At 31.7% G+C, this 17797-nt stretch overlaps 1 protein-coding gene across 4 annotated transcripts in view; it reads left to right on the top strand.

Moving 5' to 3' along the window:
* The window catches only part of LOC143044798 (atrial natriuretic peptide-converting enzyme-like), a 110963-nt gene that overhangs the window by 69650 nt on the left and 23516 nt on the right, over nt 1-17797 (top strand). For all 4 annotated transcript variants that reach the window (XM_076216963.1, XM_076216962.1, XM_076216961.1 and 1 more), the window contains 4 exons: nt 5159-5185; nt 7845-7975; nt 14936-15003; nt 17349-17503. In XM_076216963.1, coding sequence (XP_076073078.1) covers nt 5159-5185; nt 7845-7975; nt 14936-15003; nt 17349-17503 — 381 coding nt within the window. The remainder of the gene's footprint in view (nt 1-5158; nt 5186-7844; nt 7976-14935; nt 15004-17348; nt 17504-17797) is intronic.

Genomic DNA, 17797 nt, shown 5'->3' with positions numbered 1-17797 from the left:
TTTCTTATCCCAGGCATAGATTACCTTAGCCGTATTTGGCACAACTTTTCGGAATTTTGGATTCTCAATGCTCTTCAACTTTTTACTTGTTTGGCTTTATAAAGATTTTGATATGAGTCTCACTGATGATTCTTATGTAGACGAAACGCGCGTCTGGCGTACTAAATTATAATTCTGGTACCTTTGATAACTATCTATGCACGTAAAACAATAAGTAACAAATGTTGAGGGGTCCATAAGAGGTATGTTGCATGATATCTGTCCCGATCATATATAAGATTGTTTTCAAATGGTAGTTCAAATTCTCGCCCTTCAATCCTGACGTCATATATTGCAGATCCTTTCTAGTATTGTATTCATATTAACAGTTTCTGGCCCTGAATGTACATGTCACAATTTACATTTGTCGATTGTCAGGCAACAGTTAATCAATCAATCAATCAATCAATCGCTTTAATAATTATAGTAGTTTTATTATTAACCCAACATATTCCGTAACGACGAACATTCAATGAAAGTTCTTTTAAAAGTATTACGGAATGAAAACGTAAATTGGACACTGATAAATGCTTCGTTCATATTCATAGAAAGAAGAGGCAGTAAATCAAATAAATAGGTTCTGCAAAGTTACTTAACTCGACTGACTGCCTGAAAATAAACTCATCATAGATACCAGGATTGAAATTTATGTATGCACCAGACGCGCGTTTCGTCTACAAAAGACTCATCGGTAGACCTCGAATCTAAAAAAGTTAAAAAGGCCAAATAAAGAACGAAGTTGAAGAGCATTTCATGAAAGTTTTGCCAAATCCTGCTTAGGTAATATATTCCAGAGGTAATCTACATTATATTTCTGATGGAAACTTCGACTGTAAATGAGCATCTCATTTAACGACCTCATTGTGATGCAGCATGACAGTTTATCTATACAAAAATGGATGCCCCTCTTCAGCTTGTTTTTCCTGTCAAGTTGGAAGAATTTCTTGGTGACCCCAGTCAACTTTTGAGACTAAAAAAAGTGTTTTATGTATAAAACAGCTTTAGTTTAATCTTTGAACATACATGTAGTGTTTGTATAGTCTAAAGTGTTTCAATCCTTCCTGTTCTTTCCTGTTTTTTCCCGTCTTTCTTATTTATAAACAAGATATGTATCACAAGGCTATAATTAGTTATCAAAAGTACCAGTCTTATAATTGTATACGCCGACGCGCGTTTCTTCTGCATAAGACTCAACAGTGACGCTCAGATAAAAAAGTTTGAAAGCAGAAACAAGTACAAAGTTGAAGAACACTCAGAAACAACTCCAAAAAAATGTGCTAAATACGGCTAAAGTAATCTTTGCCATGGGTAAGACAATCCTAAGTATTTCGAATAATTCATACTTTTGCAAACAGTAAATTTATAAAAATATACCTGATATTCATGTCAACACCGAAGTGCTAACTACGGGGCTGGTGATACCCGCGGGACGAAACGTTCACTAGCAGTGGCATTATAAAATATATAATGTCATTAACGTAAATTAATGTAAAAAATCGTACTCTATTTTCTTTCTACTACTCATTTTTCATTTCCCCAATAAGTTGAATTAAGCATTTTTTTTAAAAAGATGTTTTAAAAATTGTTTTACCAGCATCAAATTAATCTTTTCATCAGTAACTGTTATTCAAAAAATGAATGAATAATGTCAAAAGGCTTGTGTTGTAGCATTTCTTCAGTTTCTTACAAATCGGCGGTTGTGTAAAAATTTACCAAAGTCTATGTTTTGGTATGAATGTACGAGATTAACCTATAACCAAGCAAGCAAACCTGGTACTCGCTTTATAAATGCAAATAACCAAATGTATTGATATAAAAAAGAAGATGTGGTATGATTGCCAATGAGACAACTATTCACAAAAGACCAAAATGACAGACATTCACAACTATAGGTTACCGTACGGCCTTCAACAATGAGCAAAGCCCATACCGTTTATTTATTTAAAAACTTGCTCCATTTCCTTTAAAAAAAACTTAAGAAAAAAAATGAAGTTGCATAGAAAATAGGTTTTTTGAGATATTGAATCTGTAAACGACAAACATCACCTCTCTTCCTTAAGGCTACATGAACTAGACATTAACGTCTTGTGTAGACGTTTCTCGATGTGTATTGTTATTGGTTTTTCCCTCTGGAAGCCGTCAATGTCAACACTTTATAACTCAGATGGTTAATTAGTGGAGAGATTTTACGATCCAATGCCCATTTTTCTAACTATGTCCTGTAAGTGCTTATAAAAGAAGTGTGTTTAAATCGGACGATTAAACGCTCCTGGTTATCTGTCAAAGCGTCTGTTAAATTGCCTTCAAGGATACTTTTCATTCGACAATTACCATCTTTATCTGTTAGCAATTTCTACATTTGCCGCCAAATTCCTATTTCTATGTGTTGAATGTGTAGAGTCATTGTTAGTAGAAAAGTATAACAAAAATATCAAACTCCAGTGTTCTGGAAGGTTTTTTTTTTCACTATGGTCCCAGGGCCCCTCAAAAATAAATTCAATGGGCCATTTTAAAAAATAATGGGCCATGTTGTCAAATGAGTGGGCCATTTGAAATGACCGCTGTAAAAAAAAGTATCAGTATATTTTGGCAAAGAGGTGTTGGTACTTACCTTTATGATTTTAAATAAAATCATGGATATTGTTCCTGTGATGTAGTAATTTCAATTTCAATGAATATACAATAACCTCTTCCAACCCCAACAATATTTAAGTTAACCTTTATTTACAATGTTTAAACTGGTACTGTTGCCTTGTTCATGTTTTTTTTTTTTTTTTTTTGTACATTAAATTTGGGTCTTCGTCGATAGTTAACTCTAAGGCAAATACAAAAATGTAACATACTGTATAGCTACCAAGCGGAGTGTTTGCTTCACACATTGAATATCTTAGTTGTTTTTGCAAAACCTTTCGGGACTTTTTGTCTCAATGGCTTTCAACTTTGTACTTTATTTGGAGTGATATTAATATTTTACTTTTGATCGTACATTATGAGTCTTTTGTAGATAAAACATGCGTCTGGCGTACAAAAAAATCCAGTTATCTATGATGAGTTTTTTTAACAATGCATTTGAGAGATTTTGACGATTGGAAATGTAAACAGTGGGTTTTTTCTACAATATGAAAAATATCTCTAATAGTAAACTAATCATCAGTCAGAAATAACAGATACCAATTAAATTATGACGTGAGGATTCAATTTCTAGAATTTTCTACATAAGTATTACTTAATTTATTTCACTTGACTGGGCGGAGTTCAACTGTTTCGCTTATAATAAACCATTCCATCCATAGATAGGTGTTTTAGGATAAACTCATGAATGAAGTGTCCAGTTATTTTTTTACTAATTCCTTTGATATCACTGATAGGTGATTAGAAATCAGTAATAATTATATATAACGGCAATCATCCTAATCACACACATCTTCAAATAGACTGTCCTTATGCAAATTAAAACGTAAGCTCCGCCCGATCAGTTGAAATGACATTGGTAATAAATGCCTGTACCAAGTTAAAAATATGACAGTTGTTATCCATTCGTTTGATAAGCTTGAGCTTTTGATTTTGCCATTTGATAAGTGACTTTTTGTTTTGAATTTTTCTTGGAGTTCAGTATTTTTGTGATTTTACTTTTCCAATACACTGCTCCCAACGACTTCTCAACTTCAGGATTCTTGAGGATTACATATATAATTGTTATTCTAAAACATTCCCAAACATTCAAACATTTCCACTACCTATGTACGATCTTCTTATTTGTTATGCTCTAACGTGAATAATAGCAACCCAACATAGACACCCGTATTAAATTAGTGTTCGCCACACGCATTTGACTGTGTTTATTACACAAACACCAAATGCTTTTTTTACGATTCCTGACCAAACTTTATTCCGACAACATCCTCACATTAAACATGTACCTACCTAAGTTTTGTATCGTGCTCTTCTGTCAATTAAATGCCTTTAATGGCTGTACATTCTTCCAAACCAGAGATGTCTATACCATTAAATCCTCAAAATAGTCGAATGATATGTATTTGGAATAAATTGTCACTTTTGTATCATGATAATTGTTTGTTTATATATTTGTCTGTTTGTATAGTTATTAAGATAATAACATTACGTTGACTGCTGTACTCCTATTGTTGACAGATTTATCTATTTTGTCTGTTTGTTTTGTTCACACATAGCCGTCGATATAATGTAATTTTATACGACTATCATACAAGTTAGAGGTTTAGCTAGATATACATTTGATTAAATCTACCACTTTATACATTAGAAAATGTCTGTTCCATATGAAGAATATGCCAATTGATGTCCATTCGTTTGATGTGTTTTATGTTTTGATTTTGGCATTTGATTTCCGTTTTGAATTTTTCTCTGAGTACAGTATTTTTGTATTTTACATTTTACAATACAAGTCAAAATCATTGAATGAAAATACAAGCATGACATATGTACCGCTAGACCGTAAGGTTGTTTTTTTCCTCTCTCGGTAATTAGCAAGTATAAACATCTAACAAACTAATTACATTGGAATTCTAATGTATATGTCTGCTTCAGTAATGACAGTAAGCCAAAATACAAATATTTGAAATAACACAGAATAAACAGATAACTATAAAACAACGTATTGTGATTTCAAAATAACTTTTAATCTATATAATGGTTCAAAGCAAATAAACAATAGAATTGACCTTTCCACCAGATGAGGTTACGTGTATTACGCTGCACAGAAAGATAGTCCAGTCTTTAGATGTTTTCAATGCCGTTGATTTTATCAGTCCCTGTTTTTAAATTATTGGAATTAGATTTAGAATGTAGCGTTTTGTCACATAAACATGACCATGATGATAAATGACAGGTTAAAAAGAGAGATGTGTTGAGTGCATCCATGAAACAGTATCAGATTGAAACTCGAAACCAATGTGAAATCTAGCGTATGTAGTGGTCTAGGGGCTAGTTTGTTTGATTGGTGAATTCGAAAACATACATGATTGCTTTCATTTGGTCTTTGATGAAAATATTATCATTTGTTATCATTTGGTGATCATGTTTCTTATATTGATATCATAGATACTATAAGATTATTAATATCATATTTTGTTTATTCTAGGTAAATCTGATGAAGAAAAACCAGTAGGTTAGTATGTTTGAGAATTATGAGAATGAATTCAAATTTTATTTCGTAAATATTTTGCTACTGGTCGTACATTTCCAATTTTAAACTGAGATTAGCATCCATAAGGTTTGGCTCTCATAAAGAACCCATAATGTTAATTGAATATGGAAAATACAGTTTAGAGTCTATTTTTCTGAACTTGTAGACATTATTTTTAGCATGTTTAGAGCCAGTTGAAGCACGCCTCCAGGAGCAGGATTTATTCGCTGTGTTGAAGACCCATTTCCAATCTCAATTTAATTAAAAGAACATTGTTTATTTTAATATAGCCCGCTTTTCAAACTTTTTGATCTGCCATCGACAAATCCTATTATTGAGCTCACGTACATGTAAAACACAATGAACCTACACGTGGTTTATCAATCGTGATATTTCCAGTCATTTTAATTGATTTTACCTAAGCCTTCTGGATATATGGTAGAAAGCAATTAGCCATTTCAATCGATCGAAAACAATAGAAAAAAACTTTGTCAAGCGCAAACAACAGTAAACCGAATGTATCATGTGGTCAGTCGTTTTACTTAAAAATTAATTATGTGCAAATAAATGTTACAATAATTATGCGTATCTTATACAATTATGGTCTCCTCAGTGGTCTTGTACTTTTGTTACACTCATGGCAGTTTTATATTGACCTATAATACTTTAATGTTAATAGCGAATTGAAAACTCAAAGCCGTTTATGTTACTGCTTTCATGGAAGTATTGTATCGTCATAATAATACTTTTATGGTAAAATTTACGTCATAGATCAAATTGGTGTTTTCTTTGGTGTCCACGTGTGAATGAAATAACACTTTACGAATTTGATGCGTCTGGATCGGTTTTCTAATCTTCTTTCATTAGCAACGCTCCGTATACATGGTATAGAACCAACTATTCTATAAGACGGCATTGTACATATTCTTAAAATTTCCCATTATTCATTAAACACCAGAACATTTACCTGGAAACATGGTTCTAATTAGTTCAAAAGCAGTTAGAGTTATACAAATTATTTTCAACAACTAGGCCATTACCATTCGATTTTCCAATTAGACATCTTAGATCTTCGAGTAATCACTACAAATTCCCATTAAATGAGGACGTCTTACTTTCGATTTACAATATTGCTTGTCTTGTTAGTAACGCTTCGCTAACACAGATAGTGTCTATGATCTAACTTTCTGTATTGCTAATTATTATATCAACCAATGAGATATTCCGAATATATCAAGGTCTTCTAAAAAAGGTAAAATTGAGTGTTGTCAGATTCTCGTGCAGATCTGTATTCAAATGATAATGAGTATAACTATTCCGATTAACAGTGATGCTGGTTATGTGTAAGTTTCACAAACTGAGGTCCAAATATTTTCAGCAGTACATGTAGCTGCAAAATTTTAAAAGACTTTAAAAAATAATCATGTTGATAACAATTATCTTTTTCTCTAACACTATTTTATTTTAAGAAAATTAAGAACGAACGAAAAAAATGTTAGAACAAGTCAGTGAGCCCAAAATAGCAAATTTCATAATAGAAACAAATAGTTTATGAATACACTTTAGTATTAAGGGGATAGACCTTGGTTCAGGTAGATAACTCTTTAAATCAGTTATGTGTTTGTTAAAGTCCAGTTTCATCAATGTATTTTAAGCATTTACCTGAAACAGATTGAAAATAATCTATGTAACCTAGAAGCTTAGAATATATTTTTGAAAATGGTTGACACAAACGTACTGATGATTTTAAGAGTTATTTCCCTTAAGCTAGGTCTACTTCCTTAAACGACAAAGATTTAACAAAAATACCGAACTCCAAGGTAAACTCAAAAAGTCATATACCATAAAAACTCTTGACTACAGCTGTTATATTCCTGACTTGGTGCAGACATTTTACGAAGAAAATCTTTTTTACAAAACTAGTTATTGAAATAATTCATGCATATATATATATATAAAAAAACAATATAAAGTGGCATTCTTTTCATAATGTATATGTTGGTCTTAGTTTCGATAATGTAAACAATAAAAAAGAATTCCAGCAACAATTTATTACAAATCGGATAGCTAAAACCATACCAGTACATCTATATGCAGAATTCAATGTAAGACAAAATTTACTCTTGAATAAACTAGTTCTTCAAAAATGCCATAGTGGTGTTTTAATTGAACAGAAGACTCTTTCATTTCAAGTCTCTTTTTTTGGGTTATAAAGTTCCTAACGTGTTAAATAAAGGCAACCGTAGTATATCGCTGTTCAAAATTAATAAATCGATAGAGAAAAAACAAATCCGGGTTACAAACTAAAACTGAGGGAAACGTATCAAATATAAGAGAACTACGACACAACAGAGACACAACACCGAAATGTAACACACACAGAAACGATCTATAATGTAACAATGGCCATTTTCCGAACTTGGTACAGGACATTTTATGAAAAAATGGTGTGTTAAACGTGGTGTACATCCATGGCTTTTAAATGTATTTGTCTGAAAGTACCGGATGAAGGTAAATCAGGAAAACGCTTCGGACGCACGTCACTAAACCTTGTCTTATTATAGTTGGTATTTTTAGCTTGACATGTATCAACACTTTTCTGATGTTGCAGTATAATAATTTGTTATCTTTTATATTTCAGTGCTTTTTAAAACAAGTAGGATATCGGGCAGTATAAAGATCATCCAGGGACCATTTTCTGTATATACATCATCATTAAAAGACTCTAAATCGGAGGCGTATCGTTATTTTTCAAATAGTTTTATTTATAAAGTAAGTAAATGTATTATATTATTTTCAAAGAGATTTTATATAAATTTCACGAAGAAGGCAATGGTTATATCAAATAATTTTTCTAATATTTGCACTATTTCCACATTTACCAAAAAATGGTGAACAAAAGTTCTCCTCACTAGGGAAATGTGTGTTCTCGGCAAACAGTTGGTCGAAATTTTGTTGGTTTCTTCTGAATGTACTATTGTGACATTGATGCGACCATGACTGAGGACGTCACATGTAAAGGACACAACTTGATGCAAAAATTTTGAAATGGAAGATTATATTTTCAAGGATATTTTGTCTTCATGGTTTTGTCAAAACCATATCATGTCAAAATAAAAGGAGTACTTCGATTAACATTTACAATCGCGGTTTACCTATATCCATAAAACTCCCCCAAAATGGTATTCTACGAAAATGGATCCACAGTACCTTCTAAAATGGGTTTAAACGTTATTTATAACATTTCAACTATAGAGAGAATTAACGTTTTTGAAACAAGGGCTAAAGTTATACACCAAAATCTTGAAACACATTTGTAGTGCTTCTTGCTAATGATCGCTCTTATATACATCCAAAATGACAAGACATTTTTGTGAATGATAATAAGTTTTATGACGATATTAGTATATGTCATTGTTTACCAATGTACGTTAACTTTGTTATTTGCATTCTTCATCTATAGAAGCCTATTTAATATTGATTCACAGAAAGTGGTCTCTTATCTGACTGATGAAACTTTGCTTATTTAGCAATATTAAGCATCTGATAAACAGTGTTACCTAATCATGGTTATTTACATGCAAAATAAAAACGGATACCGAGTCAATTGCTTCTAGATTACGAATGGATTGTTCAGTAAACACTACTATCGGATTCATCTCGCGTTTTGGCATCAGATGGTTTATTAGTAGTGGGTGGATGTGTAATTGTTTCTATTAAAGTAGAATGTAAATTTAATTTGTATCTGTTACAATTCTCTTCAAATAACAATATAAAGTTATATGATGTCAATTGCGTCCAAACACGGAAATAAAACATTGAAATATACATGAATGTCTCTTTGACTTACGACATTATTTGACGTATTGTAATGGAGTATTAGAAAATAGATGTATGTAATGCAAATCAAGAATAATTGATGAAATATGTCGTAAGGGTTTTTGTTGCACGATATTCTATATATATGACGTCATTAAATTCATCGGAAAGATTTAGGTAGCAATTATTCATAGAAAATATTTTGACACGGGTCAATTTCAATGAAATTATTCTTTTATATCATAAGATATTTTGATAGAAAAAAATCAATCAATCAGTACATTAAACTAACTTGCATTCATAGATTTTCTATTTATGTACACCTGTCGATATCAACTCCTTTATTTTGAATTGTTTATCCTACTGTGAAATGTTCGCACAATAAAATGCAGTAATGATTATCTATATAAATATATATTTCCACGAATGACATTTCTATTGTAAATGTTCGGTCGTTAGCTGTTGCCATTTAAAAACGAAATGTAGATTTGAAAGTTCTTAAAAAATTTTGAAATTGATAAAATGATCTTGAATTTGTAAAAATGTCACCAGGAGATTATTACTGTAAATGTATATTTTTCACATTCTATTAGACATGTCACCGAGTTAAGACAAAATCCAATGAATATTTGAGATGGTCAAATGAATGCTGTATTCAAAGTATCAAAGATTTAATATTATGGTATCTATGATGAGTTTATTTACAACCACTGAGTCGATGGTTCTGCTGGTGCAGGTTTAATCCCGGATCGTATCAGAAGCCTAGGAGTCGACACTTCTATGTTGAATTATAATTAATATGGTGAAATGAATAACTCAACTGTTTACACATAAAAAATTAAATACTTAGGATTTTCTACCTCTGGAATATATAATTGTATAGATACTTCGCAAACACTTCCCGAAATTTGGGCCCTTAAAGCTGTTTAACTTCGTACTTTATTTGGCTATTTAACTCTTTCATTGGATCGTCAATAGTGAGTCTTTTGTATATTAACGCGATACTGACGTACAAAATGTTAATCCTAGAATCTATGATGAGTTTATGCATGGTTCATATTTCGTATGTGATATAAACTATGCAATATAACGACACATCATTGTTCACTTGAAATACAAGCTGCTTTTTGAAAATTTTGATCAACTTTTTCAGATTTGATTGAGGTATATGAGATCTTCCTCCATATTAATATTATGTACTGTGTCAACTTGATCACAGAGTCTGTGTATAATAATTACCAGATACATAATAATTTGTATAGAATGTACCGTTCAAAAATAATTTATTATAAACGATACCCTATGATGAAAATGCGCAATTAGCAAAAGACGAGTTTTTAAAGACTTGTCCACAGTTCTTAAAACTCAATGAAAAATAACATAAAACGTGATATAATACTAATCGTTCAGTTTAATTTAAACATATTTATTTATAGTGGATTGGGAAACAAGTTTTGCAACTTATATTAATCCCTTTCCAGTTTGCGGGAGCGAGTGCTGCCTTGTAGTGGCATTAGCCTACTCTTTTTCGAAATCTAAAAGGGTGTCTTTTACGTGCAATGGCTCTCTCGTAAAACCGGTCAGCCATTTATCATCCCCTTCCGACGGACTATCATCATTTCCTCAAGACCGTACTCGCATATGGTGTCATGGGAGAGCCGAAAACTCAGTCCCTATATATTTTCATCCCGGAACGGGAATTGAACCAGGAACCTCTGTGTTAGTAGTCCGATGCCCTAACCACTGCACCATTGCTCTCTTTCAGTATTCAGAATGTTCCTATAAATGTAAACAACTAAGCACCTATAACTTAACATTTGTCAGAAAGAGGGGATGAAGCGAGACTGGTAAATAAAGCCAACAATAGTACACTGCTGTTCAAAAATATAGCAGACAAAAAGAAAAAGACAATCAAGAGTCTACAAAACACTACGGAAACACATAAAAAAGAACGAAAGAACATAATTTAAAACCATGACTAATCTTGAAGGGTTATCATATCCTACTCCACAGGTTATGACGATCACGTCTTTTAATCGAATAACAAATTACATTTGGTAAAAGACAAAAAATGTGCAAACGCCTTTTTCAATTCTTCAAAGACTTCTTTTGAAAACACCATAAAACGCTTGACAAAGATACCAGTAGGATGTTCTCGGTGGGTAATTTCAATAAAGTTGTTTTTATGTCATTATTTTGAAAAAGGATAAACGAAACAGCGTATGATTGCCAACCTAAAGTAATTAAATGAAACCTCTCGTCTTTATTGTTTTTATATAGTACCATATTTAGAAAAGCTATTAAAATACACAGTGTGTATAAGAGGTCTATTTAAATGGTCACTATTCTTAGAACTATCCCAATCCCTAAATGTAGTTTCACAGGCGTGTTTTGTACTTTAACACTAATTCAACAGGAATAGCTCTGAATCATTTAAATAAGCTGGGATTTTCTAATATTTTGTACTGGGACATCACAGCGTTTGATTGTCGAAATGCGCGACTAGCATAGAAAAAATGGTACTGTTTATGTAACTACACAAGTTTGCGTCTAAATAACTTTTCAAACCGATGTGTCAGCTAAGTTATCATTGATATGTTTATAGTTATAAATTAACTGTTAACAAAATTTTGAATTTTTGAAATACTAAGGCTTTTCTACCTCAGGAATAGATTAGCTTAGTTGTATTTGGCGAAACTTTTAGGAATTTTTGGTCTTTAATGCTCTTCAATTTCGTACTTTATTTGGCCTTTTTAACATTTTTTGATTCGAGTGTCACTGATGAGTCTTTTGAAATCTGGCGTTTATATAAAATTTCAATCCTGGTATCTATGATGAGTTACTCTACAATCTGATATGTATTACTTTGCACTTGATTTTTTTTTATTCCAGAAATCCACATGTTAAGTTTAAACGATTTATATAAAATAGGATGGTGTGGTATGATTGCCACATAAGCAAACTATCAACCAGAGATCATTGGCGTAGATTGCAGCAACTATATGTCACCGTACAACTTTCAACAATCAGTCAAAACCATACACAAATCCAGCTAATAAGGGCCCTATCATAATATAATGTTAAACAATTCCATTGAGAAAACCAACAGCCTACGTGTACATGTTCTATATGTACGAAACAATTTAAACAAAAAAATATATGATGAAAAATAACAAGCGACAACCACTAAATTGTCCTGTTTCAGAACAGGAACAGAATATGATATGGAAGGCTAGAACATGTTTGTGGCTGCCAAACCCTTCCTTTGCCTAGTATAGTGGTACTTCACTATTATATAGAAGTCAGTTGAAAATAACTCGACTCCTCAGATCTATATATAGCACACAGTATCGACCAGAGGGTACCCGCAGTTACTGAAAGTTAATTCGAAGCCATAAAGATCATGCATCCAATACATGTTTTCCCGATGAATACCAGAAACATTAGATTTTATAATCGTCCTGTATCATTTCATAAAACAAATATCTTAAACTTTGTATTGAAAATGCGTAGTAATATGACAAATATAAACCAGTTCTAGTCGAGGGAAATTCGTTTTGTAAATGGTTACATAAGATCTGTTACTCATGGGACAAATTGTATAATATGCATTCAGTTGTCTTGAATTTGAGATAACAAGTCTTCATATGTATAGATACAAATATCATTGATTCATATTTTATGACACTTTAATATCAATAGTTTTCTTTTTATGCATGAATAATTATTTCAAACAATGATGTTTTATGGAATTTAACTTCATTTTAACCATACGCTTTTGATTTTTATTAACCCCAAGATGACGACACAATAAACGATCAATATATATTTGAGCTTGGAATGTTTTATCTTTGGTCAATCAATGCTATCTTATACCGAATGTCTAGTTTGAAAATCATGTAACATCATAAACATAATTTTCATGTATTTGTTTTATTTCCACAAAGAAATTTCACATGTATGGTGTCGATCAAATTTTATAAACTAATAGTATTAAATTTTAGTATTAGTTTTTCTAAAAGGTCAAAGTGGTAATAACTGTATACTTTTTAGTGTATCTGCTTACCCATTCGGATCGACTGCATGTATCCACAATTTCTTAGTGGTTTTCTTATTACTGAGTGTGTAGGGAAATGTTTTGGAAGTTTTGTTTACCCTTTCCTGGTTTGCCTGATTTGTTTGCCCTGACGTCGTTTTTTGTTGTCTTATAAATGTAAATTTTCAATTTCCCCTTTGATTTTGAAAAACATATTGATATACAATGATATTGGATTGACTTGACATTATATAACGATATAAGAATGAGACTTAAAAACCGCAAAATACAAGGCCGTCTCGATAATTTGATCTACTATTAATTTTTTTACTGATTATAAATTCGAACGACAGTTGAATCAGTCGGCGTGGTAGTATTTTCTGGCCAATAAGGGATAATGATAGCCTGTTTAGAATTTTCACCACTGTCTAACACTGCCAAAAAATTATAAATAAATAATTAACTGATTTACCTTCATTGTAGTATTCAGAAATGAATTTGTATCATGACCCTTTACATTTATTAATATCTTTAAAAAAAAACATAAGACATCTAGTGCTTTTATGTCTTTTATCATGCAGTGAATACAATTTTTTTTTAAATTCTCCAAAAATCATTTTCACCTGTACATGTATGTAAAATTATTCCATATTTTCTACACCTGATTCATTCCTCAGTTTTGGAAAGTATGTTCAGTTGATACTGTATTGTTTGTCCAATCACACTGTTCAGATACATTGACTTAAGTAGGGTACACAAAAGAGCAACCTTAATTATGGAATGCAAATACTACCATGCTACCTTCATGCAGGTCAAAAAACATTTACCCTGTCGACGCACCAGATCTCTCTCCTTTTGGAGTTCATACGAGTCCCTCAGTTGTCATCTCAATTGATTTGTGTTGTCTTAATTTATCGAAGTACTCTTCTAAGTGTGTGAACTAAAGCTACATAGAGAGCCGTGGTGTAGTGGTTAGTGCATCGGACTACTGACACAAAGGTTCCTGGTTCGATTCCCGTTTGGGATGAAAATTTCAGGAACTCAATTTTCGGCTCTCCCTTAACACCATCTGCGAGTATGGTCTTGGGGAAACGTTGATAGTCCGTCGGAAGGGGACGATAAATGGCTGACCCATGTTAAGAGAGTCATATCTCTTGTACGTTAAATACACCCTTGTAGATTTCGAAAAAGAGTAGGCTAATGCCGCTAGAAGGCAGCACTCGCACCCGCAAAGTGGAAAGGGATTAATATAAGTTGCAAAACTTGTTTCCCAATCCATAATAAATAAATATGTTTAAACTAAAGCTACATATACCAAGCACAACACGTTTATCAACCGTAATTCTCATTCGTTTGGTTTGGTTTGAAGATTACAGGACAGGACTGCAATGCATATCATTGATTGATACACTGTATGCTTGTCAGTGTAAAACAAATCTGTGATTAGACTATATTGTTTATAATTCAGTGTTATATATTATGCATTGGTTGATCCCTTTCACTTAAATTAAATTTGTTGATATATAGTCTATAGAACTTAACGCACTCACCTGATAAACCCGATTGATTCCTTGAGTTGTAGTGAACAGTGCCTTTAATCAGCGAATTTAAAAGTTTGCAAATTTATGAAATATTAAAACAACACTTTATAAATGTCATGCGTCGGAAAGAACTAACATTCATTAGATGCACTAAAGCCGAATAAAAGAAACCCAATATGTATAAAATACTATGGAATTACAGTGCTATAACCAGTACAGACCTAAAATTTATAGCCAACCTTATCTCAGGTCGACCTTGCCTGAGTGAGTTTCTAATTTATAAATGGACACTTCAAGATAACAATCTAACGAATATTTAATTTTACTTTTTTCCAGATAAATGCAATATTTCGTTCAAGTGATTATAGATCTGTATATAATTCAACCATCATCAATTCATTATCGTAAGTATATATTATATTTGTTTGATAAAAGTAGCCATGTACAATATAGTTAAATATCAAAATAGACATGTAATACAACATCGCGTATCGGTGTTAAACTATTAACACACAAAAATGTAAACACCTTCAGTAGAAGGACGAGCTATTTTTAAGGTCAATTTCGCCTTCACAATTACTAAAATTGTAAATTTATTTCCAGCCTTTCCTATTCATGATGAAACTGTACAGACTTCATAAACATGGATGTTCTCCTTACATAATTTCTGCTTTAGAATAATTGACGAAGAACGAATAAAATCGACACTATACCAATAGTTTGGTCACAATCACGAATAGGTAGACAGATACGATATTTCGGTGTCTCTGCGTGTATTTGCGACATTGCAATTTGAAATACCTGTTAAATAATCTGCTGTATGTAATGATATTTTTTTCTCCAAATCGATTGAGACATTTTGAGTGAGTAGGTATTCGCATAGGCTTTTCTGTATACGCAACTGGCCAAACTATTTTGGGAATTTATTCGAATTCTTCTACGGTTTTTCGTAATGCCTTGCATTCTATCTCTTTGAAGATTTGCACATCGGCTGACTTCTGTCGCCTTAATTTTCACAAGTTGATTTTCTTTGTAATTATGCCAAATTTTGTTTTAACCTGTATCGGTATGCAGTCTTTATATAATAGAAAAGTCGATATATCTGAATGATACAATTCTTTGTAACTAATTTTTATCAATCAGACCTTGGAATTTTATTGACAATTGTTCATTCAGTTGGTATAACACGCTGGCTTTTATGCATTAAGTTCTTGAATGAGGTTATAGGCGGAAGTAAAATGAGACATAACTTCTTTGCACAGTGGTTTTCGTGGTTATAAATCTATATTTGTAGAGTTTCAACAATGATATCTTATTCCAAGCAATTAAGCACGTTCATACTTTTAATCAAGTTTATCATTTATTGCTTGTTTTTTTTTCATGTTAGAGAGATTAATTGCATTTTTGTTCTGTAACCGTCGCTTGTTACACTCGGGTAATGTTTATCTAACATGATCGTCGTTACTGCTTATCCTAGAACACAATATTAGCATTATTGACATTTACAAGCAATATTCTCAATGTTCTACTCTCAAATTCAAATTAATTTAAAAAAAAATGTTTTTATGATATCAAAATAAATGACGTGGTACATTTATGATTGTCAATGATGACTGGTTTTTATGATATGAAATAAAAAAAAAACTTGGTACATTTATCATTGTCAATGAGACAAATCTGCACCAGAGACCAAGTGACATTGAAGTTAACAGCTGTAGGTCACCGTACGGCATTTAACAATCTACAAAACCCAACAGTTAAAGGCCCCAAAAATGAAAAATGTAGAACAATTCAAGCGAGAAAACTGACGGCTCATGTATGTACAAAACAATAAACGAAAAAAACACCCCGATATACAGAAACAAACTGCAAAATAGAGGACCTCAGTTGCACGTATATATTGTAACAGATTCACGCAGATTCACGCATGTTTCCGGCAGCTATACTCCTTAACCAGAGAGACATTAGTTTAACAGTACGACATAAAAACAAACTATGAAAATCAGATGTAAAATGACTTCACTCATCATTTAGTATTCAACATCAATTTCAAGTCTGATTAACAAATATTTGTACGATTTTAAAGAGGCCGACAGGAAAACAATAGAAACACACATTTCTTTCTTCATTCCAGCATTTGGCTTATGTGCCTTTATCATGTCAGGATCTTGTATTTCTTTGATTGAAGTGTCTGTATATATTATATTATCTATGATAGCATATTATTAGTTTAAATTTATTGTTTTGTACATTTTATTTTAATTATCAGTTAGCTTACGGCTAATATGCAGTATTTTGATTATTGTTGAAGACAGATCAAATATAATGTTGATGTATACGAAACAACAAACTGTTGACCCTATCAATAAGAACCATGTCTTTTTTCTTCTATTATTCGTTTGACTGAGTATTGTGTGTTTTATTTATTTTAAGGTGGTACCCAACACTTTAACTAAAATTAATTTGGCTCGTTTAATTTTCATGAAATTTTGACAAAGTATTAACTTTGACCCTTTGACAAAAATATAAAAATTTCAAAATATTCGAACCAACCGTTTTATCAGAAAATTTACACTGGTTATATAGCAGATTGACAAACACTTATTTTGATCATTGAGAAGCTTAATATTCCCTTAACAACACAACGTAATTAAAACGTTTAGTTGATTTTACAGAGTTATCTCCCTGTAGTGTTAGGTACCACCTTAACTGGGCGTAACAAATAATCCACCAATAATATTTTTTTCAGATCAGGAAGTGTAATAGTGCATTTTACTGTAATATTAAAATCATCTATAGATATCAAATCATCAACAGCAGAGTCCATAAAATCATTGCTCATCACAGAGTTGGACGAAAGTGTGTTCTTCATAGATAAAAATGATGTAAAAATATTACCAATAGGTAGGTAATGTAGGTGACAGAACTATTTTAAATTTAAGGTACGGTAAAACCTATTTTTATATTTTACATAGCTCGATATGGTGATAAACTTCTTTATATTTGTCAGTACTATTATTTATATTTTTGTCTTTATAAATAACAATATTTGTTTGTTGATCTTGGAAAACTGGCTCTTAAAAACTATCATAGCTCTGATGTAAATTGTTTTAAAATAAAATGATTTACTACAATAAGCCAACCGTCCTTTACACCCAAAAAAACACATATATATCATTTTTTGCTTGCAAAATTACA

The sequence above is a fragment of the Mytilus galloprovincialis genome, chromosome 9 (genome assembly GCF_965363235.1).
Source record: "Mytilus galloprovincialis chromosome 9, xbMytGall1.hap1.1, whole genome shotgun sequence".
Classification (NCBI taxonomy): Eukaryota; Metazoa; Mollusca; class Bivalvia; order Mytilida; family Mytilidae; genus Mytilus; species Mytilus galloprovincialis.
The sequence above is the reverse complement of the archived record's forward strand: the minus strand, read 5'-3'. Positions and strand labels throughout refer to the sequence as shown.